General features: G+C 38.2%; 1 protein-coding gene across 1 annotated transcript in view; it reads right to left on the bottom strand.

The window, feature by feature from the left end:
• The window catches only part of LOC132796305 (uncharacterized), a 54,036-nt gene that overhangs the window by 22,382 nt on the left and 7,753 nt on the right, over window positions 1-23,901 (bottom strand). Inside the window, 2 exon segments of the mRNA XM_060807431.1 lie at window positions 3,716-4,565; window positions 4,747-5,035. Of these exon segments, the coding sequence (XP_060663414.1) occupies window positions 3,716-4,565; window positions 4,747-4,953 (1,057 nt within the window). The 5' untranslated portion in view covers window positions 4,954-5,035.

The following is a 23,901-nucleotide window of genomic DNA, read 5'->3' as shown; positions in this document are numbered from 1 at the left end:
TCGAGTATGCCATGCTGTGGCATCTTCGCCTGGTATGTTTCCAGAGAAAGAGCGAGACACAAAGACAATTTAATAAACTACGTTTGCTGTTGTCGTAAAACGGAAAAAGAGTGTAGCAAATACTCAAAAAAGGAGCTAAGCAAAAAGATACATTCGAAGGGGAGTGAACGCACTCCAAATACCCTGTCATACAGCGAAGTATTTGGCAAGTTCTCTTCACTCGACGGGGAGTAAAAGCTTTCAAAATACCCTGTAAGAAAGCGAAGCATTTGGTAAATTCTCTTTAATTATAATTTGACTATTTCCGAGTTATTCTAAGTACCTAGATACACATGTGTGTGAATGATATACCCTACAGTCGGGGCAAGATGTCTGGGTATAATGCCTCAGCAATTTGTGCAGCACATAAACCAATAAAACACCAAACTGAAGCTCAAGACAAGGTCTGACTTTGACGTTGACGGCGCCTGAGTCGGCATCTCAGTCTCGGAGTCTGAGTCTGAGACGGTGTCGGTGTCGGAGTCGGAGACTAAGGTGAGAGGGAGAGAGCTCAAACTGAAGTTGGGAGTAGAGGCAACATCATGAACTGACGGGCTTAATGCTAATTAAAGTCCCGAATTAATTTTGGCCCATAATAAATATTTAATTACAACAACAACGAGAGTGATACGGAGAAGAAGACAGAGAACAACATCAGCGCGTGACACAACACTATTAGTAGTAGATAGTATAGTCTGAAATATATGTACTTTGAGTAGTGTATAGTATATAGTTCTATATACCATTAGTATTACACAGTATATACTAGAATATATATTATTTGTAAGACATAGCATGTACTAGTATATATACTATAAGTAGAACATAGTATATACTAGTACATATACCATTAGTAGTATATATTATTAATAGAGTATAGTATATACTAGAATACTTACATTAAAGTTATTTTTTTTGTGGCATACTCTTAATGATATATATACTTGAATATACTATACACTATAGTATTAATAGTATATTCTAGTATATACAAAATACCAAATACTACTAATAGTCTATGGTATATACAAGTAAATGTAATTCTAATGGTATGTAGTATATACATTAGTAGTAAATATTTTAGTTTATACTATATATTACATATAATATGAATATGCCACTTTGATAAAAATAACTAACTTGAATGTGGAATGAACTTGTTGTATACACTCAATTTGCATCGAATACGAATCCAAATCCGAGTGTAGAGACTAATTCACTACCAAAATCGAAGTGCTTAATTTAATGAGCATTTAATGCATTGAAAACCCCGAAATGAAAGTCCTAATGTGATTAAAAGGCAGCAAACATGAAAGCGAAATCAATCAGCCCAAAACTCCAGACTTTGCCATCGCCTTCCCCTTTTCCTTTGCCTTTGCCTTTTCCTTTGCCCTTGAACAGCGATTTGGTCAAATGGTTTTCCTTGGCGATTTATTAAATGTGATTTGAAACCACAGCTGTTGCTTGCTCTCTCCATTTCCATCTCCAACACATCCTTATTCCATTATTTTTTTCCATCACGAAATATAGTATTATATTTTAAAGTGCTCTTTAGTGTCTCTCTTTCATTTTTAAGGTCATTGAAGTTTGCGTTTAATGTGATGCAAATTAAATAATTAAAATTCATGAATATGCAATCAATTTAAATAGGATTAGAATGGCTTTGGTCCCGGTTCTCAGCTCTCAATTCCATGAGACGAAAGACGAAAGCGGTGCCAGACACATGTTTAAGCACACATTTATTTTTGGTACTTTACTTTAGGGAGAAATTCCAAGTTGATATGATTGGAGAAGATGTTTATGACACCAACTTATTGACTTAGGTCGACTTTGTAGTCCAAGTTTAAAGATTCATTATGGCTGCGTTCGTGGGAATCGATGTCGCCGAAACGAAGCCGATTATCCCACGATTCCAAATTCACTCTTCGATGTCAGCTGACAAACCGACAAAAAGCGACAAGTCGACCCCAGGATTTGGATTCGGTTTCGAAGGCGGAGTCGGAGTCAGGTTCGGATTCAGGTTTGAGGCTGCCCTTTTGACCGCCCCTTTTCGGGGGCATTCTTAATCGCCATGAAAAAAAGGTAAAGCGATTCCATTCCTTTTTTTTTTGGTTCAGTTCGGTTCGGTTTGGTTTGCTTCAGCTTTAGCTTTGCAAAGCGCCTGAAAACCTTTTTTTGAAAATCACCCCGTCCCGCCCTTTCAACTGAGTTGTTGTTTGTTATTATTTTGAATGTTGTTGCTCGGCGGTTTTTTGTTGTTCGCTGTTCATTTGGCACTTTTTAAGTTGATGTTTAACTTTCGTTTTGGGCCCCGTCTCCCACTCCAACTCCGTTTCATTGTGTGTGTGTGTGTGTGTCGGCTTTTTATATTCAACGGAATATATGAAAACTTTATGCGCATTATGTTCGGCTTTTTTTTATGGACAAGGACGCCAGGGACAGACTTCTCGTTAGCAGCAAAGGCGACGACGACGACGATGAAAAAAAGGAACCAACTCCTACCACCTGTCAGACTCATGTGTTTTTCTTTGTTGGTGAATGTATCTTAATTGAAATATGGATGTGGTCGAGCCCCATAAGCGTTTTTCCCCTAAACATTTTCCCCTCGTCTTTCACACAATTCTCCAATTCTTATTTTTATGCATTTGCAAGAAAGTGTTGTCACTTTAAGTGACACTTGAAATTGCAAATTTCTGGCTGACTGTCACAAAGGCAAAGTAATATGTAAAAAGCACATCGAGTGCACAGTCATCTTTCGATGTTCGATTCATGCTCTTCTAAGTAAAATACAAAACAATTGTGTCGCTCCTTACTAAAATAAAACAATATATTATATATAAACATGTAAGGAAGTTAAAGTCGAATGTGCCCGCTACACAAGTTTGATTAAAGCAAAACAATGCGAAAGCAGTATTAGGTATTTTTTTTGGTATATTCGGTTTATTTAAACCACAGAAAATGAATAAATATACCAAATGACTTAGAACTTCTTTTGAGTCGCCGTATTTAGTGAATTTATGTTACATCGTTCATATCGTTGACCTTCAAATCAATGCGAACAGACGCAACAAGTTAGCGAGGGGAGAACTCGACTCAATTGCCGGAAATTGCTTTCATATATTCCAACAATTTTCGTTGCCCCAGGAAACTGTGGTTCCTCCTCTTTAACTGACAGTTTGGTTGGCTATCTAGTTGTCTTTAAGCTAAGCTATTCATGTAAAGATAAAGATTTGTCTCAGTTGCTAGAAAAAGTTTCGGTGACTGAATTTGAAGAGGAAAGTTGCTTAAGCAGTCTGTTAGGAAACATTCCATAAGAACGAACAGAAGCAGAATGGGATCGAAAGCGACTCTCTATTAGCACATTTGTTTATCCCCGAATTCAAAATAGTTGGTTCAAAAAGTTATGTATCTAATAAAAATTGTCCCAAAAACTTTCGGGAGCAATATCATCCGATACATATTTTCTCTCAATTCATAAATCCTATCTTTAGCTCTGACAGTCTCTGAGATCTAAGTGTTCATACAGACGGACAGACGGACAGACAGACAGACGAACATGGCTATATTGTTTCGCTGATGAAAAATATATACATTTTGTAGGGTCGGAGATGCCTCCCTCTGCCTGTTAAATTCTGTTCCATATGAGTAGCGAGTACAATCTTTCGTGTTCACTTACCGAAATCAAAAGCGCGCTCAAGGATGACCGAATGACGCTGCTGGCGATCCCTGGAACCGTCGGCAACGCGTGCAATGAAATTTGCCGGCATGCGTCCTCCATTATCCTCGCCATCAGGGCCAAGACGCATCTGATGCAGCTGCAGCTCCAACTCCTGCTGCTGCTGCTGTTGTTGTTGTTGTTGCTGCTGGTGGTGCTGATGCTGTTGGTGTTGGGCGTTGTTGATGTCGAGGGCAGAGCCAAGCCGCTGATTATCCGCCGGCTGATGCAGGCAACAGTATTTGATGTGCTTGCAAAGCAAGTTGCCGCTGCTGCCCAGCGAGCCGCCACAACTGCGATCGCCATGATGTCCATGCGATTGACCCAGACCAAGACCGTGACCATGAACCTGAGCATGACCATGAGCCAGCTGCACTTGCTCCAGTTGCAGATTTAACATGCTGCCGCTGCTGCTGGTGCTGCCGTTGGAGATGATGCCACAGAAGCCGACGCGATTGATGCCCGTGCTGCTCGAGCTGAACGAGTTGCGAGCACTGCGCGTCATGCCCAAAGAATTCGATCGACTCGCAGTGCCATTCACTCCGGTTCCCGTCGCGTGCTCCGAGCTGGTGGCCATGGCCATGGTGAGACTGACATCATTGCTGCTGCCGCTGCGACTGCGAGCAGCTCCATGAGGATGTGGATGCTGCTGCTGCTGTTGCTGACGATGCTGGAGATGGTGACGAAGCTGCGAACTCGTCTGGTTGCCACTTGCTCCACTCGCTCGACTGTTGTGGCTGCTCTGGCTGCGCAAGCTGCCGCCGCAACGTTGGCGCTGTGTGTACATTAAATTGCTGCTGCGTGGAATCACCTGCAACACATGTGCGAAAAGAGAGCAGCGAAACAAAAAAACAAAGAGATATCGGGTTAGTTGCTGTTGGGATGGGAAAGCGGGGAGACAGAAAACACAACTAAACGCAGCTTGAGGAGGAAAGAGCCCAGCAAGAAGAGTTGCACCATGTTCCATACAATTATATGTTATATATATATACCTTATCCTCGAGCAGATTGGCAAAGAGCTCCACGTGATCCTCGTCTTCGTTCATCAGTTCAAAGAAGTTCTTGAACGTTTCGGGAAACGATGCCGGAAACTGGCCCATCGCCTGGCCTTGTCCCTGCCCATGACTCTGACTCTGACTCTGGCTCTGGCTCTGACTTTGGCCCTGGCACTGGCCACGTGCATCCAGCTTCGTATCCATGCTAAGCTCAGCGATACGACAGCGCAGCGCAGCGACAGAGACGCAGACGCAGAGCGAAAGAGCAAAAAGACGTGAGGAGAGACTGCTGCGAAAGAACGCCATGTATCATGCAATAGAGAACACACATCGAGTAAGTCCAACGAAAGATGCAAAACGACAATCAAAATGATCAAATGATTGAAAGGAAGGAGATGATTAAGCAAATGATAAGAGAGCAATGTGATACAGTTAAGGAAGAGAACTGACTGAGAGACTGACAAACTAAAGGAAAGAGAGAGTTAAGGAGTGATTTCAAATAGAAAGAAATGGATAAATATTTGATTGACCGACTGATTGACATTCTGATTGACTCACTTCGTGCCTAAAAACGATAGTTAAATAATGATAAAGATATCCAAGAGTGATTAAGTTAAAAAAGAGAAAAATAACGGATTAACTGACTGATTGACCTGTTGATTGACTGATTGATTCACTGATTGAAACTACAAAAGTTAAAGCACTGAGTGATATCAAGGATTTACTAGAGTTGCGAAATTAAAAGAAGAGAAATAAGTGATTGATTGATTGATTGACTGATTGACTGAAGGACTGACTGCTTAATCATATGATAAGATATCAGAGTGATACATTTAAAGAAAAGAAGTGACTGATAATGACGCCAAACTAAGAGAGTTAAGGATTGATATCAAACAGGGAGAAAAAGATAAATATTTGATTGACCGACTGATTGACTGGTAGATTGACTGGTAGATTCACTTCCTACCTAAAAACGACGGCTGAACAGCAACAACAAAGATATCAAAGAAGAGTTATAAAGTTAGTTAGTTAGTTGACTGATTAACCGGTTGATTGACTGATTGATTTACTGATTGCAAGTGCAAAAGTTCCTTCTGTCTAATTTTTTTTTTTTTTGAGAGATCGAATAGGATGCACATAAAAGAAAGACTCTCACAAAATTAAGCGAAATAAATGATTGACTGATTAATTGATATACACACTGACTGAACGAAAGAAAAGAAGCACAAGAAGAAGACTTGGAAAATAGTAAACAAAACGCTTAACTTTATAGTAAACATTGCCAAAGAGGGAGAGTAACAGTGAGAGTAGGAAACAAGAAGGCAGCTAGAGAAAAGACTGAAAGGAAGAGAGAATCGAAGGAAGATTGAGGGAAACAGGCAGAAGGAGAGAACTATGTTGACACTGTGCAAGCACATAAACGTGGAGAGCTCCTCAAGGCGAGCCAGCAAAGTTCTTGGATATATTTTATGCATGTGGTCAAGTCTTTGGAGCCTTTCGTGTGAGAGTGTTTAAAAAAAATGGCACTGTCAAAATAGCATAAATGAAAACTTCACAAACAGCCGCCAATTGATTAAGGCCAATAATAAAAGCTGAAAGACAGGGAGAGAAAAATAATAGAGGCGCTTTTCGCGTAGGCCGCCCGAAGATGTCTTGCTCGAGTGGATAAATTTGAAAAGTTGCCACTAAAAGCCAGGGGTGTCACTTGGCCAGGCCAACAACAGCAGCAAAAGCAATAAGCGGAGCATACACTCACTTGTATACTCACTCGTTCACTTGCTTATTCACTCGCTGACTCGCTTGTCTCGACCTCAGCATCAGCCTCGGCTTCAGCTTCAGCTTCAGATACAGCTCCAGTTGCAGCCTCACCTCATCCTCACCTCGAAAGTTGAAAAGTTATTTTAATGGCGGTTTTTGGTCGAAAGGCCAGCAACAACAACGGCAATAATGGTGAACAAGAGAAAAGAGAGGGAGAGAGAAAAGCGAGAAGAGACACAGAGTCGCAGAGAGGAACAACAAGAACCGGAGGGAAGGAAACCTATTCAACTTTTATACACACTGCAAATGGACTGGCTGCGGTTGTTTTGGCCAACATTTAATCCCCCGGTTCCTCAGCCCCCAGCAGATCCCGTTGCCTGTTTTTCTATGCCCTGAAAATGAGGTGCAGAGTGAAAAGTGAGAACCCAGAACTTAACTTAGACATTCAATTTGTCAACTTTTGAGATTCGTGAACATCGATGCCAGCCCTGCCCCCAATTTTGAGTTGGGTTGAGTTTGGCTTCCGCTCCTCTTCCCGTTCCCATTCCCGTTCCCGTTCACGTTTCCTTCACTTTACTTTCGTTGTCGCTATCTTGGGACCGATGATGGCAAAGTTGAGGAGACAACAACAAGTTGTGCGCGGGGCTTCCCCCGTTCGCTACTCAAATTAAGCACAATTAATGAAATGAAAGCTTTAGGACTTCAATTGATTCCATCGCCATTAGCAGACATTCGACTATAAGCGACAACGGAATGCTCTTCAATTTTATGCTCAGCTGTTTGTCTGTCAATGTCCCTGTGGAAATATTATACTACATAATGAAGCGCAGAATGCAGAGAATGTCACAGTCGAACACACTTGGGTGAAAGTTTTCAACAAGAAGTTCGAACTCAAGCGTTTTCAATTTGCCATTTGCAACGTAATTGTGTGTGCAGAGAATTGTGATGGAAGGTGTAGTAAAAACTATTAGTGAACTTAAAGCTACATCAAATTGTAGATTGCAGTTGAATCGGTTTGTTAATGGCACGGCTCAAAAAGTATCTCATGAAGCAACAAAAGAGGAATGCGAAGCACTTTTATCGTTGTTGCATTGTTGCAACAGACAGCGATGAACCGCAAATTCAATTTGCACACTCTAAACGTATTCGATTTTCGGTTTTCCGTTTTCAGTTTTTCCGTATTTGTATTTGTATTGGCATCCGTTTTCGACGTATTACGTATACGTAATATGCATAGCAAGTTGACCTGGCTAACAAGACGAGTTGACAGCCCCAGTTTGCGCAGTTAGTTTGTCAGGCAGTCAATAAAGTTGCAACAGCATCTCGCTGCCCCCAACTTGTGCTCCTCAGGGATTTGCCGGGTCAAAGGGTCAACAGCCTGGAACAGAACGAACCGGAACCGGACAATGCTTTAACATTTTACATTCTACATTTTACGGATTGCAGTTTGCAGTTTGCAGCTGGCCGCTAAAATTTGAAATGAAAATAATGTACACTAATTTTGCAATGCTGCAAAATTTGCCGCCAATTTGCAGCAAGTTTCTGCGGCAATTTGCGAGGCGTTGCCGGAAGTTTTTACTGCACGAGTGTGAGTGTGCGGCTGTATGTGTGTGTGTGTGTGTGTGTGTTGCATATAGGGAAAACATTCGCTCGCTCGCACTCGACAGCCAAGCGAATGATGTCAAGTGGAGGTGGGGGCGACTGTTCTACTTTCTACGTTGTTGTTGGCCCTCGACTCGCGTCAAGCTTATTAAAACAGCAATGTCGGAGTCTGCAGAGCAGAGGCCAACAAGAGAGGGGTGGGGGGGACTAGACCGTGGGGAAAAATGCAGTAGGTAAAGTGTTTTAAACGTTTAGCGCACTCAGCTGATTACGAAACCGAGAGCAAACTCAGCTCGCAGCTTCTAGCTTCTAGAGTTTACAGCTTCGTAACTCCGCAGTTGGCCTCAATTGCTGTCAAGTCTAGGGAAGTGCCTCAAAAAATACACTCTAGCATTATGTGTGTGCATAACACGCGAACATAACAAATATTTGTTAGCATTTCCCCCCATTTCCCCATTTGGCCCAGCCAAAGTTGAGCCGCAAAAATAGAAATAAAAATAAAAAGCCTTGTCGTTGTCGTTGCCGTTTTCTTTGTCACTCGAACAAAATTATAATTAACCAACTGCCTGTCAAGCGAGCGACTCCAAAATTGCGGCTAGCAACCCAAAAAAGACCTTGGCGTAGGTATTGTTCAAGAAATAAAGTAAAGGCTACAGTTAAATGTGATCCAAGTCGCACTTTCACTTAGCTGCCTTGTTTGGCACTTATCCTAAAAATTCATAAAATGGCATTTTCTTGTATAGCATAATAATGCTTAAAAAGTTAAAATTGAACGTGCATTGAGGTATTGTATCCTAGCATACAACATTATACCAACATCACACTTAACGGCCACTTTACATGTAATCTACATTCTATTTTATATTTTCTATTAATAATATGTTCTGTATGATACAGAAATGTGCGCAACTAAGGCAGTCAAAAAGGAATATCATATAATCATATCTCGCATAGCAACTAATATGCTTAATATCTATTTCACTTAGCTGCCTCTGTTGGCCAACAATGCGCTTAATGGCCACTCTATATATATAAAGTATACTATACAATGTTCTGTATTATACAGAAATTAGGTCAACTAATGCAGTGATAAAGTAATATAGATTCACAATGAACTAATTTGCTATACATCCATTTCACTTAGCTGCCTCTGTTGATATTCAAAATATCATAAAAATACAATTAATCGGATTAAGGTAAAGATTATTTCATTACATATTAATATTAAAAAGATTAGCATGTAATGTGCATTTTAACATTTGATTTGGGCAATTAACCAAACTAAAAGATTGTATCAACATTTCACTTAGCGGCACATTTCATCACATAGATTCTTTTCGCTTAATGACCACTTTTTCTGATTGAAATTGATTATGAGATGCATTCACATACATCCATTTAACATTAGTCGCTTTTAGCCTTTGGGCAAAGGGTAGAAAAATGATAAAAGCAACATAGGCAAATGAAAATGGTAATTGGCAATCGCAATCTTGGCTCAAAGTCAAGAGTTGCAGCTTGTTTTCTATGGCGCATATGAGTCTCTCTCTCGCTCTCTCTCTCTCTCTCTCTGTCTCTATTTCGCTTTGGGTGTATTTGTGTGTGTATTGTGCATTGAATTATGAACATGCCCAAATAAGTATGCTACTATAAATGAGCTGCAACTTCTGGGGGAAGAGCAGTGAGAGAAGAAGAGGGCCCCAAGGCAGCCACACGGCAAACATGAAAAGCATAAGACGACGGAGGGGGAAAGGAGAACGAGCAGCTACTATTGTTGGAGGTTAAGTACAAGTCTACTCAGAGTGCTCAGCTGTGGCATGTGGCATGTGGCACATAGCACGACAAATGAATGATGAGGCAAGACAAACTGGCAGATAGAACCCTCTTCGGAGATGCATACAGAACTCTGTGGCCAACTTTCAAAGAATATTCGTATTTGAGGTTAAGGTGTACCAAACGCATTTAATACCCGGCACATAACAACTAGCTAATGTTCAATACAAAAACAAAACAATAAAGAAAGCTGCAATCATGTGTGCTCGACTGAAAAATGGGTAAAAGTATGCCAAATTCATTTACCGAAAAAATACCTAATTGTACCGAATGCAGTATTTTTTTCATTGATGCTACGCGTATAAAATCTCGAAAACTTAAAAAAAGCTACAATCAAGTGAGTTCGATTGAAAAATGGGTAAAAGTGTGTCAAATTAATATACCGAAAAAATACTAAATTATACCGAATGCAGTATTTTGTTCATTGATATACTACGCGTATAAAATCTCGAAAGCTTAAAAAAAAAGAAAGCTACAGTAATGTGTGCTTCACTGTAAAATAGGTAAAAGTATATCCAATTAATATACCGAAAAAATACCTAATTATTCCGAATGCACTTTGTTTATCGGGTATAAAAACTCGAAAACTTAAAGAAATAAATCGACAATGAAGTGTGTTCGGCTGTAAGATGGGTTAATAAAAGTCAGACAGTGCAGCTTTGTTGTAAAAGTATACCAAAGTAATGTACCGAAAAAATACTAAATTATACGAAATATTACATTTGGTATATCAATATGGTACGGGTATAAAAACTAGAAAACTTAAAGAGTTACAAAATTGAAAAAGTTTGCTCTTTAATTGTTGCTTGTTGTTCACCTTTTGGATTTTTAAAATGTAAAATTAAATTGATTTTGTTTATCGATATACTACGTACTACTTAAAGAGCTAAAAAATTTAAATTCTTAAAAAGTAAAATGAAAGTACAAAATCCTAAATGCCTTTCGAGAATATTTTAAAAGGTTAAATTGAAGATTTGTTAACATTAATAAGCTAGACAAATGCGCCAACTGGGAGCAATCTGGCTTTAAAGTGTGACCAGCTGCGACCAGCAAGAAACGGAAAGAAGAAAATGGAAAATGAAGGTGTGACAGACAGCACGCAATATGCTCATTAAACTGAGCTCAAATACAATAGTGCGCAGGCTAATGAGGGACGAGATAAGCACCAAAGATTTGCCCGGGGTATAAAAAAAAACGCCCCAATGAAAAGCAAATACAAAATGTTGCTAGAACCGGGCTTTAAAACTAATGAAACAATTATCAGTTGAATTTTAGTTGGGAAAAGAATGAAAGCAAATGCCAAGTCATTCACATTGATTGGCAATCGCACACAACAGATTTGCTGCGTTGAAGTGAGTAATTTATCAAATCGAATACCCTTCACTTGCTCAGGGATGATTTCAGGGTACTTGAGCCTTCGGTGTTGTGTTGTGTTGTGTTGTATGTTGTGTGTTGTGTGTGCGCAAATATGCAGAGAGCATTTACATTTTGAAATTCCATTTGCTGTCGATTGTTTGTTTGTTTAGGCATCCCAAGCTCGAAGCGAGAGAGAGCGAGTGTCATGATAATTTATGCCAGAGTGAACCCAAAATCAAGTGGCTGAGAAGCGCAAAAAAAAAACAGAGAGGAGAAGGGAAAGGAAAAGAAAAGAAAGGGCTGCAAGTTGAAGTTGAAACTGAGTGCTACTTGAGTTGCGTGGCAACGTGGCAACTTACAACTTACATCGACTTACAACTGGCAACAATGGCTGCATGCGAACAACGAGCAACGAACAACGAGCAAGCGACAACAAACAAGAACATGGCACCAAACAACACAAAAAAAGGCACATGAAATTGGATTTGTACACAGGACACATGACAGGACGAAAAAGTGAAGTGAAGCGAAACGGTCAGCAATGAATGGAAGTACGGAACATGGGACAACGGACAGCGGACAGCGGACATCGGACATTGGACTTTGAGCTTGGGGCAGCCCAAGTGAATGAAGTGAAATGAATGAGCGAATGAATGAATAAAGCAGCAGCAACCCAAAAGCATTCTCTCACTCTTTCACTTACTCTCCCTCTTTCTCTCTCTCTCTCTCTTCAGATTGACAAATGAGCTATACTATGTGCAGGCAAATGAGTCCATCATTGTGGTCCCTGCTTTTGGGGCAGCTCCCAAGGGAACCCACAACAAAAACAGCAACGAAAAAAATAAAGCAAACGACACATTTGAGACTGAGGGTATCTGCAAGTCGAGCCCACTCCACAAAAGCCATTGGGTGACGATGAGTCGAAAGTTTTGTTTGTGGACATACGAACGTCTGTTTTGTTTCGTTTCGTTTCATTTCGTTTCATAAAAAAGAACTTTATCCCTGTCATTACAAACACCTTAATAGCTAAATCAACATGCCGCAAGTGCTCTCTCATGATCCACATAGAACACAGCACAGAACAAAACAACATCGTCATCATCATCATCATCATCATCATCATCATCATCCTACATAAGGAAAGCCAATGCGAGCAAATACGATATGGGAGAGAAAATAAATCCTAGTCGATTCCTAGAACAAATTGCACAATTGTATCGCATAGACAAAGCAAAAGATTCGACTCAGGTTCACTTCTTAAGTCGAATCTCTTTAAATTCTTTCTTTTTACCTATTTCTTTTCTTCCTTTGCAAATATATATAACGAATATGTGAAAACTTAAGTTTTGCAATTTATAAATTACATGTTTCTTCAATAACTTAAAAATACGTTTATGAAACAACATAAAAATACTTTGTCCACACTTGTCCCTTGATTACTTTGGATCTTTAAAATTAACAAAATGATTTTGTGCATAATCCAATAAAGAAAAAAAAAAAGAAAATTGGACTAATAAATGACTTTCTTTCGGAATTTGGTCACATTTTTTAAAGAAACAATGACTTTCGACTATTAAAGTACATAATTATTTATGTAAATTAATAAAAAGTTTAAAAAAGCAATGACTTTATGCAAAAATATGATGCACACACTTGATAACTTCAGTAGCATATATTGTGTACTTTGATCTTGCGTATTATTTAATACAAGATTATTAAAATTTATAAAAATACTTTGCACATTTGTCCTGTGATTACTTTTTAATCTACTCTTAAAGTGCTAACTTGTGGGCTTTAAAATTTACACAATGATTTTGTGCATATTTCTATCGAAAATAATAAAGAAAGGGCTAATAAATACCTTTCTCCCAGTATATGGTCACACTTTTCAATTTACTGACTTGCGAATAGTAAACTGCATGATTATTTATGTAAAAAGTATTATTAAAATTCATAAGAATGCTTTGCACATTAGTCCCTTGATTACTTTGTGACGCTTTACAAAATTTGCTGTACATAAATTTCTATAAATTTGAATTTTTGTTTGAGTACTGACTTAATAAATATGAAACTTCAAATTGTGCAACTCCATTGTAGTCATTATTTTGTAATATTGAGTTTACAAAATAATGTTGCTCTTTTACCCTGCTCATCAAAGGCAAATAACTCGTTAATAGAGAGGCATTGCTGTCCATTTACAAGATTCATTGAAGTTTGTACAACCATTGCTTTGGAATATTCAGTTTGATATGGAAATTTACAAAGTTATGTTGCACATTTGTCCTTCGGCTTTAACTCATTAACGGCAAAGTCATGACTCGGTCCATTTACAAGTAAATAATATTGGGTTTCATTTGGAAACTGGCCAAAATAATTGTGCACATGCACATTTTGCTTCTGTTGTTTGCAATTGAATGCCAAAGCAGACAATCCGAATTCGAATAGTAGAATAGAACCCGCAGATTGAGTGCGGAGTCTGTGTCTAATGAGTCTCTGAGTCTCCGAGTTGAGTTGCGTAACTAGATATTGGAGATGGAACATTGTTTTACTAGTTGGGCGCTGCGTTTAATGCGCGTCTTAATGCTTGGGGGCAATCTGATATTCAGCCCAAGGAGCAAGTAATGTGAATAAGCCGAATAGAGAGACAAGAGAAAAATGATTGATAAATCGAGGAAGGGGAAAAGCTGTTGCTGCTGCTGTTGCTGCTTGGAGTGTAATTAAGCCAGACGTTAATTAATGCCCATTGGCGATATTAATTAATGCAACTATACGCATCCAGCTACAGCTACAGCTCGTTGATCCTGCTGGACTCTTCGCTAACCAGGCAACCCGTGGCGCAGTCTGATTGTAATTGAACCCAGGGACACACGTGTCAAGAAGCTGCTCAAGAATTTTGAGAGGCTTCCCGATGCGTCACACTTCGCTCTCCCTTTTGAGGCGCGAAATGGCGCCAGGCGGAAATGATGATTGGATGACAGCTTCCATTGCCATTGCAATTGCACAGAGATAGACGATGAGGAAATGGAAATTTGCCACACATGTGTGTGTGTGTGTGTGTGTGTGTGTGTGTGTGGCAAGCAAAACTGTTGCATGCATCAACAGTTGTCGCACGCAGCTCATTGAACTCCCTCTGATTCTGTAATTCGCTTTAATCGCGTGTCTCTTTGTTAGACTGTTGCACGTTGCAAGTTGGTCTAGACTGCGCTCTCTCTCTCTCTCTCTTTCTCTCTCTCTCTCTCTCTCTCTCTCCCTTTCACCCTTTCTCTATCACTCTTTCGCTGCCTTTGTCAAAGTTGATTGACTGTTACACTTGGCCATCCAGCGAGTCTGCTGTTAGCTGTCAATCGCAGTCTTAGTGCTGATTACAAAATGCTGCTCGAATGTCGAAGGCAGCTTTAAATAAAATCACGTTCAGCACTCCAGTTGAAAGTCGCAGCTGACCACGAAATTAAATACAACACACTCTTTAATCACGATTCAGCACAGAGCTAACACACCATAAGCTCAGCCACAAAACTGTCTGACAGAATTGTGATGCAAATAAAGGTTCTTTCACAACTACAACAAATAAACTGATGACTGATCGACAAACGATTTAAGTGGAAATCAAACTAAGAAATAATACGTCGTTGATCTACCTATTTTTCAATTGAGTATAAAAAGAGATAATAAGTACCAACTAATTATGAGAACTTGGTCACACTTTTTAATAAACTTTCGACTATTCAACAAACGATTTAAGTAGAAAAAAAATAAGAAATACGTTGCTGTTCTACCTATTCATTCAATTTAGTTTAAAAAGAGCTAATAAATGTCAAAGTTTTATCACTTCTTAATAAACTGATGACTAATCAACAAACTATTTATAATTATTAAATATTAAACCAAATTTAGGTGAACAGAAAAATAATAAATGCGTTCAAAGATAAATAATTACATTACTACTAAAAGTAGTTAGAAAATTTAATATTGTAAATTCGAAAGTTTGTTATGCTTAGTGTCAAGTATGAAAGCAACAAGTGAATGAATTATGCATAATTCTAAGAAACCAAGAAACAAACTTACATAATGCACAATTCTTATCAAACAAAGGGCACATTCAGCACATAATACTGAACAGTAATCTTACAAATTTTTATGATCCATTAGTAATCAGTTATTGCGCTACCTTTTCCTGCTAATAAATACCAACTTCTTTCGGAATTTGGTCACACTTTTCAATGAAACAATGATTTGCTCATTTCTAAGAACGTGATTATTTATATAAATTCATAAAAGGTATTGAAATGCAATGGCTTTATGCAAAAATATGAAGCACACACTTGATACCTTCACTGCACTTCGTATAAAATTCCACTATCCATTCTGTGCATTCTTTCATATAGTAAGCGCATAATTAGTTTAGACATATGGCATCCGACTAACAATTAACAAAAACTTTATACAAATTTATTCTATGCACATTCCGCGTGCAGCATTCGAAGTGCAACCAGTTGCCAGAGCACTTGCAGTTGAAGTTGAAACTCGAATTTGAGTTGTTGAAGGTTCATTTCAAGCTTAATTAAAATACCGTAAAGCGACGAGGTGGACAGAGAGAGAGAGAGAGAGAGAGAGGAAAGCCAGATTACTTGCGAGAACAGAGAATATTTTAAATTTAAATTAATTTCACATAATACGCCGCAGGAGCTGAGCTCATCTGCCGCCGCATTCACATTCACATTCGCATTCACATTCAAAGAGTCGCATTTTCATTCGCCATTCACAATTTCGCGTTCTCCTTGAGCTGCTTCTCATTGTTATTGTAGTTTGCTGTTGTTGTTGTCGCCCCTTTGGCTGCCTCATGCCTCATGCCTCAAGCAGCTGTCAGGCATCTTCTATGTGCCACTTCATTTGTAGTCCTTGCATTTCAAGCGAACCAGCAAAAGCAACACAAATGCAACAGAGACTGCCCGACTGGCCAGCACAAAGGACAAGCAAAGGGTGCCTAGCATATCCCACTGTGTGCATTTACAGGGTATCACAACTCGTTTTTTTGTTCGTACCTGCTGCATTTTTTATTGCTCAGCCAAAAGTTCGCATTCAGATTTTATGCCGCAGTTGAGCCGACACTGCACAGACAGGATGCAGGACTCGGGATGCAGGACTCAGGATGCTGAAGCCCGTTGAATAGAGAGGCGACGACTCGGAAGCAGTCGCTTCAGCTTTTGCTACATCTTCAGCAATGCACAAAGGCAACTTGACTGTCAACCTCTCCCTCCGTCTTTCCGTCTGTCCTTCCGTCCGTTCGTCCTTCAGTCCAGACTGAATGCCACGAATTTCAATCAGTACATAAATTTATTATATCTATAGCTGCCAGAGTACTTATTACGTTTTTCATTTTACAGATTTGCCTGACAGATATCGTTGTGTCATCGTTGTTCACTCCTCTTGTCTTCGTGTCTTGTTGACTTTGGGCCAAAGTGCAAAATTTCATCATCAATCAGCATCAACTAGCGGCACAGTCGATGTTCAATTAAATAAATAATGCCACGTAATTATGTGTACTCCAAAACAAAACAAAACAATACAGCACAGTAAAGAAAAAAACATGATTTGATTGATTTCAACAGAACAATATGGCAAATCTAAATCTCACTCAGAGTTATGAAATATAAAAAGTGCAATTTTTCCATTTTGCCTGTTGTCACAATCAATATTTTTGTCGACAGAAATACTAAATCTATTAATAAATGCGAACAATTTAATGTGAACAAGTGAGAAAGCTAAAGCATCTGGCTACCCATTTAACAAAAGCAATACAATGCGGTATTATTATTAAAATATACTGGAAAATACTAAAACATAACAAAGGACGTATTTGGTATATCGATGAAGTACAACATGTGAAATATTTTATAGAGACCCCGCTGCCCATTTTATGAAAAAACCAAACATTGCGGTATTATTTATTTAAAATATACCAAATAATATACCACGAAAATACCAAATAAGTAAGAAAACTACATTTAAGTGAGCTCGACTGTGGAATACTCACTTCCCATTTTAATAAACGCAAAACCATATACCTAATAATATACCGCAAAAATACTAAAACATACCAAATGCTACTATATACTTAATGTGTCGATAATGTACTATATTCGAAATATACCACAGAGGTCGAAATATACCTTCTGCCCTATGGGTATTATGCAGTATTACTCTTAAAATATACCACATAATATACCGCTAAAATACAAAACAATTAAGAAACAATATATTATATAAAAAAAATGCCGCAAAAAAAATTCTAAAATATACTGAAGGTTATACTTAGTATATTGAAAAAGTACCACATTCGAAATATACCATAGAAGTCTAAATATGCCTTCTGCCTTATGGTCAGCTGGTATACAAATTCGTATTCGACTTTTTCCCTTATCAATTTCTACAATGACAATAATATATTATATTACAACACCTCTAATTCCCCGCTCGAAATACCGATATACTAAATCTACACAGATTTATAAATATAAGTAACTAACTATCGTAAAGTTGTTTTATACATCTCCCTTAAAATTGTGTCTACTTAAATTATTTTCTTTACTCAAAAAGGAGTCTAATAAAGTGAAGTACACCACATAAAGGAAAAGTTGCGTATACCACCTGTTGAGCAATGTGAAAATACATCTTTTGTTTAGTAAAAACCGCGTGATATCATTCGGTCTTTCGTGAATATTATGTACACTCATTGGAAAAGGGGGAAAAAACAAGTGACAAGCAGCGCGAATGACAGCAAGGATGTCAAAGGATACAAAGGACAATGGATTGCGACAGGAAATGCGTTTTGTGTTGTTTGCGATTCAAAAAAAAGATATCTATTATGAGCTTATTATGCAACGCGTTGACAGTTAATTTTCTACTCTCTGCGCGCATAACAATGCATAATTGACATCGACATGAGGACTGCGTCTGCGATTGCGATTACGATTGCGAATCGTAATTGCGTTTATAATTGAGATAAATTCATGCGAATTGCGTGAAAGGGATATTTGCATTAAATACTTAAAGGATTGCTCGACTCCTCTACTGAGTCAACTTAATGGCCCTCTAAGCGCAATAAATAAGTATATATGTATATATATGTATATTGTGTGTGGCACGTTTCGTCGTTGTTGCAGTCGTGTTGCCAGCGCAATTAATCTGCTTACAACATTCTAGCTGAACCGAAGTTTCCAGTTTCCCCTGCTTCGCAATTGCCTTTCGCTGCCTTTAAGCGCGACAACTTTAATTATCGATTTTTCTTTTTTCCCTTTTTTTTTTTTGTGTTGCTTTTCCCTTATTTTGTTTTCGGCGGCAAGGAGCAAGCCAAAGGTCTGACCACGCCTTGCCGCCCACCGCTCAACTGGTCAACTGGCCAACTGAGAACATTGTTTAACCGACTGTGCGTGTGACATTTTTATCATTTAATTACCAAGCACCACACAGCGAGTATATATTTTTATACTCTGCGACAAAACACATATGCTGCACGCTTAGGCCAGGGTATGACGCAGTCAGGCATGCTCCATTCTCTCCAAAATAAAGGCGGTTCAACTAAAGTTTAAGTTTAGTAACGAATTATAGCGGAAATAAGATTGAAATGGAATTGATTCAAAAGAAATGCACGTTTTATAAAGCTTAACTAATTTAGAAAGTTCGATAATTTGTTACGATCTTTCAATGCATTAAAAGAATTTCAAATAGTAAGCCGTGTTAGACAGAAATTACAAATACAAGTTAAAATACTCTTTCATATTGAAATTAATTTAGTTAATAATAGAAGCTAATCAGAAATTTGATTTATTTGCCATATATTAAAGCATTTTCACAATACTCTAAAAATACACCAAAATAATGTACTTAATAAAATATTTAAGTATACCGGAGGCTATATTTGGTATACCAAAACTAGTATATTCATCACGTGAGAATATTTTCCAACTCAAAATTCAAAATTAAAAAAAATTTTAAAATCTAGAGTATTTTTTATTTCTCAATTATTTGAACACATCGAATTAAACATAAATATTGTGCTGCTCTGTTATAATTCGTATGTACAACAAGTGCCTAACAGTCGAGCACAGTTAACACAACTTAGGGTGAAGTGTGGCAAATCGATACTTTTAGTCGCAGACAGAAAAAGATCCGCTAGTGGTTTTGGTTCGCGGTGGTTGTTGCCAGTTCAAGTGGAGCGAGCGACGAGTGTTCACCAAATTGCGTAGCAAAAGACAAGTTTTTTGGCGCAACATGTGCCTAATTTATGCCACACTTCACACACACACACACACACACATACAGAGTTAGAGGGAAAGGGGACGAAAGGGAAAAAAAAGAGAGAGAGAACGAAGTACTCATGTATATTTAAACACATCGGCCAAAATGCTGTCGTTGATTAGTTTATATGCCTTCCCTTTGCTCCGCCTCACTGCTAAGCTCAACTCCCCTTTAATACCCGCTATCCTTTGAGTAGAAAGGTATTATAAATATGTGTGACAACAGACAGAAGAAGGCATCTTTGACAAAAAAGAACTTTTATATGGCTGCAGCTGCCGAGTCTTAATTGCTTTAGTTGGTATACTACTATATACTATATTAGTAGTATATACCGATTACAGTATATTTTCTACTTTATGGTATGTTTTAAATATAGTAGTATATCGATATACCTAATATAATTTTTGATATAATATAATAGTTCGGTATTATAGCTACCAACAAAATACTAAAAAAAAATACCGAAACATGTATTCGGTATATCGGTATAGTAATATACAAAATTTTGGCAAACTGTTATACTCAAGTTAAAATATACCAAGCCGAAAAAATCCGAAAATATACCAAAAGCTTTATTCGGTATATCGATATACTAATATACATACTAATATAGCGAACTGTTATATTATGCTTAAAATATACCGAACTAAAATACCAAAAATATACTAAAATATATCAAAATTATATTTGGTATATCGATATAGTACTGCTTTCGTTGTAATTGGGTAACGCGTATCTCACAGTCGAGTCTTTGCTGTTCTAGCTTTATCGTTGTGGTTGCTGTTGAGCTGTGTGCTGTGTTCTGTATTCTGTGTGCTGTGCTGTTGTTTATTTGTTGTTGTTTGATTCAGTGTTTGCCGCCACACCGCACATTTGCTTTGCTCGCGTGTAATGGAATTGCGCGGTCGTCGCAAGGTGCTGCGTAACATTTAAATAGATCAGTCCAATTATAATTAAAGACACATGCAAACACGTATGTCGCTAAATATACAACTACAACTACTCTCCCTCTCCATTTCCCACTCCCACTCCCTACATCCACCATCAAACAAACACACACGCGTTTGATAAGCATTCAAACACGAATTGATATATCTGCGCCGAGTTGTGTCTCAATCCGCCCACAGTTCACAGCTATCGGGTATTTCACAGTCGGACGAATGCCATCCAGTTGGCCCCCCAATTAGAAGTAAAGCAAATTATTTCAATGATTTACGCAAATGCAATCACAATAATATCTTATCTCATCGATAGAGTTATTTTTATATGCATATATATTTTTATCATACGTGGGCGGCGGCAGCAGCATAAAACATATTACATATATAGTATATACCATATATATAAAGTCGATGTCGATTGGCATATTTGCCATATAAAATTACTTTCATTGCAATCCACAGATTTTGATTAAATACTTCACCCACTCACGCCGATTTATGTCATTTTCAAAATGATTGCATTTCAAAGAGTCGAACGTCTTCTGTAAATTTCCACGATTTATATTAATATTTTTTCATTGATTCGCGTGCATCATTTATTAAAATTTCGACTAGGCTGCCGACGACGCCGCCATAAAGAATTTCTTCACAAAGTTTCAATCAAAGGCGCTTGGTAAATATTAAAAAACAAAATCCCTCATATTTATTATTAAAAAGCAAAAAATTGGTCTATCGGCTATTGAGTTTTTACAGTTGCAGTTAAACTTTTTTTGCTGTCAATGCAATATTGAAGTGCAGCTGTTTGTTTGGATGACATTTGCGTCACAAAGCGAGAGTTATGTGTGGGCAGCTGGCATTGCTCATATTCATTCATTCTTTTTATACCCGCTAACAAGCAGAAAGAGGCATCTCCTATAGTATACAACGAAGCTAGCGTCTCGAGTTACGGTACACAAAATAATAACTATAGTTTTTATGATGTCTGATTTGGTTGCGATCAGATGAAAAATGCAGAAGTTGTTTAAGGCAAAAAATGCTGACAATCTAGTATATAACATATAGTATACCAGTATACCGAATATAGCCTTTGTTAATATATTTAGTATTTTTGCGGTTTTAATGTAGTATATTTTGCATTTAATACTGACAATCTACTATATAGTATACCAGTATACCGAATATAGCCTTTGTTAATATATTTAGTATTTTTGCGGTCTATTAATGTAGTATATTTTGCATTTAATACTGACAATCTACTATATAGTATAACAGTATACCAAATATAGCCTTTGTTTATATATTTAGTATTTTTGCGGTCTATTAATGTAGTATATTTTGCATGTAATACTATGTCAATCAATTCGATATATGTTTATTTTTGTGAATATATTAATTTGGTATATTGTGCACCAAAGCAGTTGGTATATTTGTAGCCTTTTTTTTGGTATGTTAATTTGGTATATTTTAAAATGAACACAACACACCGCTTTGGCTGACAATCTGATATATTTTGTATCAATATAGTAATTTATCCTTTTTTGTGTTTTAGTACTTTTTTGGTATTTTAATTTGATATATTTTAAAATGAATAATTGCAGTTCAATAAAACTCAACTCAAATCTCAATTATGAAATTATGCAAATTCATATTTACTGCAATCATTTGCATAATGCTCAATAAATATTCTGGGAATTCTGCGTATGCTGCAATTTAATATTGCGAGACACGTGTCGTATGCGCAATATCGAAACTTTGATTTTTCGGCGGCCATTTATAAGAGACCGTGATAGAGAGAGAGAGAGAGAGAGAGAGAGAGAGAGAGGGGAGCGAGAGAGTGTCTTTTACTTGTGGATATTTAATCGTTGCTTTTGTCCTTTGACCTCGAGCTCAAATTGCGTTTGTTAAACAAATACGCCAGCCAGCCAGCCGCAATAAGAACAATGAATGGATAACAACAACAGCAAGACAAACGAGAGAGAGAGAGAGAGGGCATGATACATATGTATGTGTGTCGCTGGCATGATTGCCTTTTGCCATAGACAGCGAAGGACTTGTCTATGTCGCTGCTGTTGCTGCTCACGCCTGCTGGCTGACTGATAAGATAACAGCTGTCCCTCTGCCTCGCCTTGCCCTTTCTCTCCCTCTCTCCGTCTCTCACTCACTCGCTGTCTCTACTCATAATTAGTTTGACGACAAAGCACATAGATTGTACTATTGGGCCATATTGCAAGACTGCGAGCTTAGCGGGTTTAATTTTAGCCCCGCCTCGCCTTTGTTGCTGCGTTTCTCGCTTCGTGTCAGCGAACGCGAATGCTGATTAGGTTTATTAAGCAATACCCGAATCGAACACTAAGCGTCGCAACGGATTAATTTCGAAACAAAAACAACTCTCGCTGCACTTGGTGACAAAACGAGAAACGGTGAAACGAGAAACGTGAAACGTGAAAGGGGGAGGCAACAGTTGTCGCCGGAAGCGAGTTGTCTGATAAAGCTTATTACTCAATCATAATACAACAAATATATAAATCGACAAAGAGAGAGAGAGAGAGAGAGAGAGAAGCGGGTATCTATTGATTAATAGATGGACTCTAATTAAATACAATAAGACAAAAAGTGTTGCCTACTTTTCAGCAGTCGAAAGACAGAGACGAACAAAAAATGTTGCCTAGTTTTCAGGGCTGATAAAGTAAAGCAAACAATGAAACAGTTGCGATTAAAAGACGAACTCGAATTAAATAATAATAATAAGACAATAGCGAACGAAAAGCGAGCAAAGTATTGCCTACTTTTCAGCAGTTGATAGACACAAACGCACGAAAAAGTGTTGCCTACTTTTCAGTGCTGTCAAAGTACATTTCGCAAGACAAAGAAAGAAACAGTTGCGAATTGTGGCAACTGGCAACTGGCAACTAGCTGCGTCACGCACTGAAAGTCAATTTAAATATCAATAAATATCCGATTTGAGCTGAGAACTTGGCTGGCAATGGGAAAAACATGACTAAAAGTGCATTGACACCGCCCGAATCCTAATGGCTTTTCTTTCCCTCTCGCTCTCTCTTTGCGTCTTGCTTTTTGCCATTCCTTTTGTTTTTGTTTTCGTTTTGCGGCTAAGCTCGCACGCACATTGGCATTCATATTCACACACTCGCATTCACATTCGCATTCGCATTCACATTTGCTTTCGCATTCCGCACACACAGACTCCACATCGAGGTCGAGACAAGTTGGGGGTCGGGGTCGGGGTCGGGGCTGGGATCGGGATCAGAATTCTCGCTGGCTGTTAACAAAATCAACAAACATTTGGCGAACTGGCTAAATGATTATTGCATTTAACAACCGCAGCTATGCGGCAAGCGATTGACTCTCA

Source organism: Drosophila nasuta, chromosome X (assembly GCF_023558535.2).
Source record: "Drosophila nasuta strain 15112-1781.00 chromosome X, ASM2355853v1, whole genome shotgun sequence".
Taxonomy (NCBI): Eukaryota; Metazoa; Arthropoda; class Insecta; order Diptera; family Drosophilidae; genus Drosophila; species Drosophila nasuta.
The sequence above is the reverse complement of the archived record's forward strand: the minus strand, read 5'-3'. Positions and strand labels throughout refer to the sequence as shown.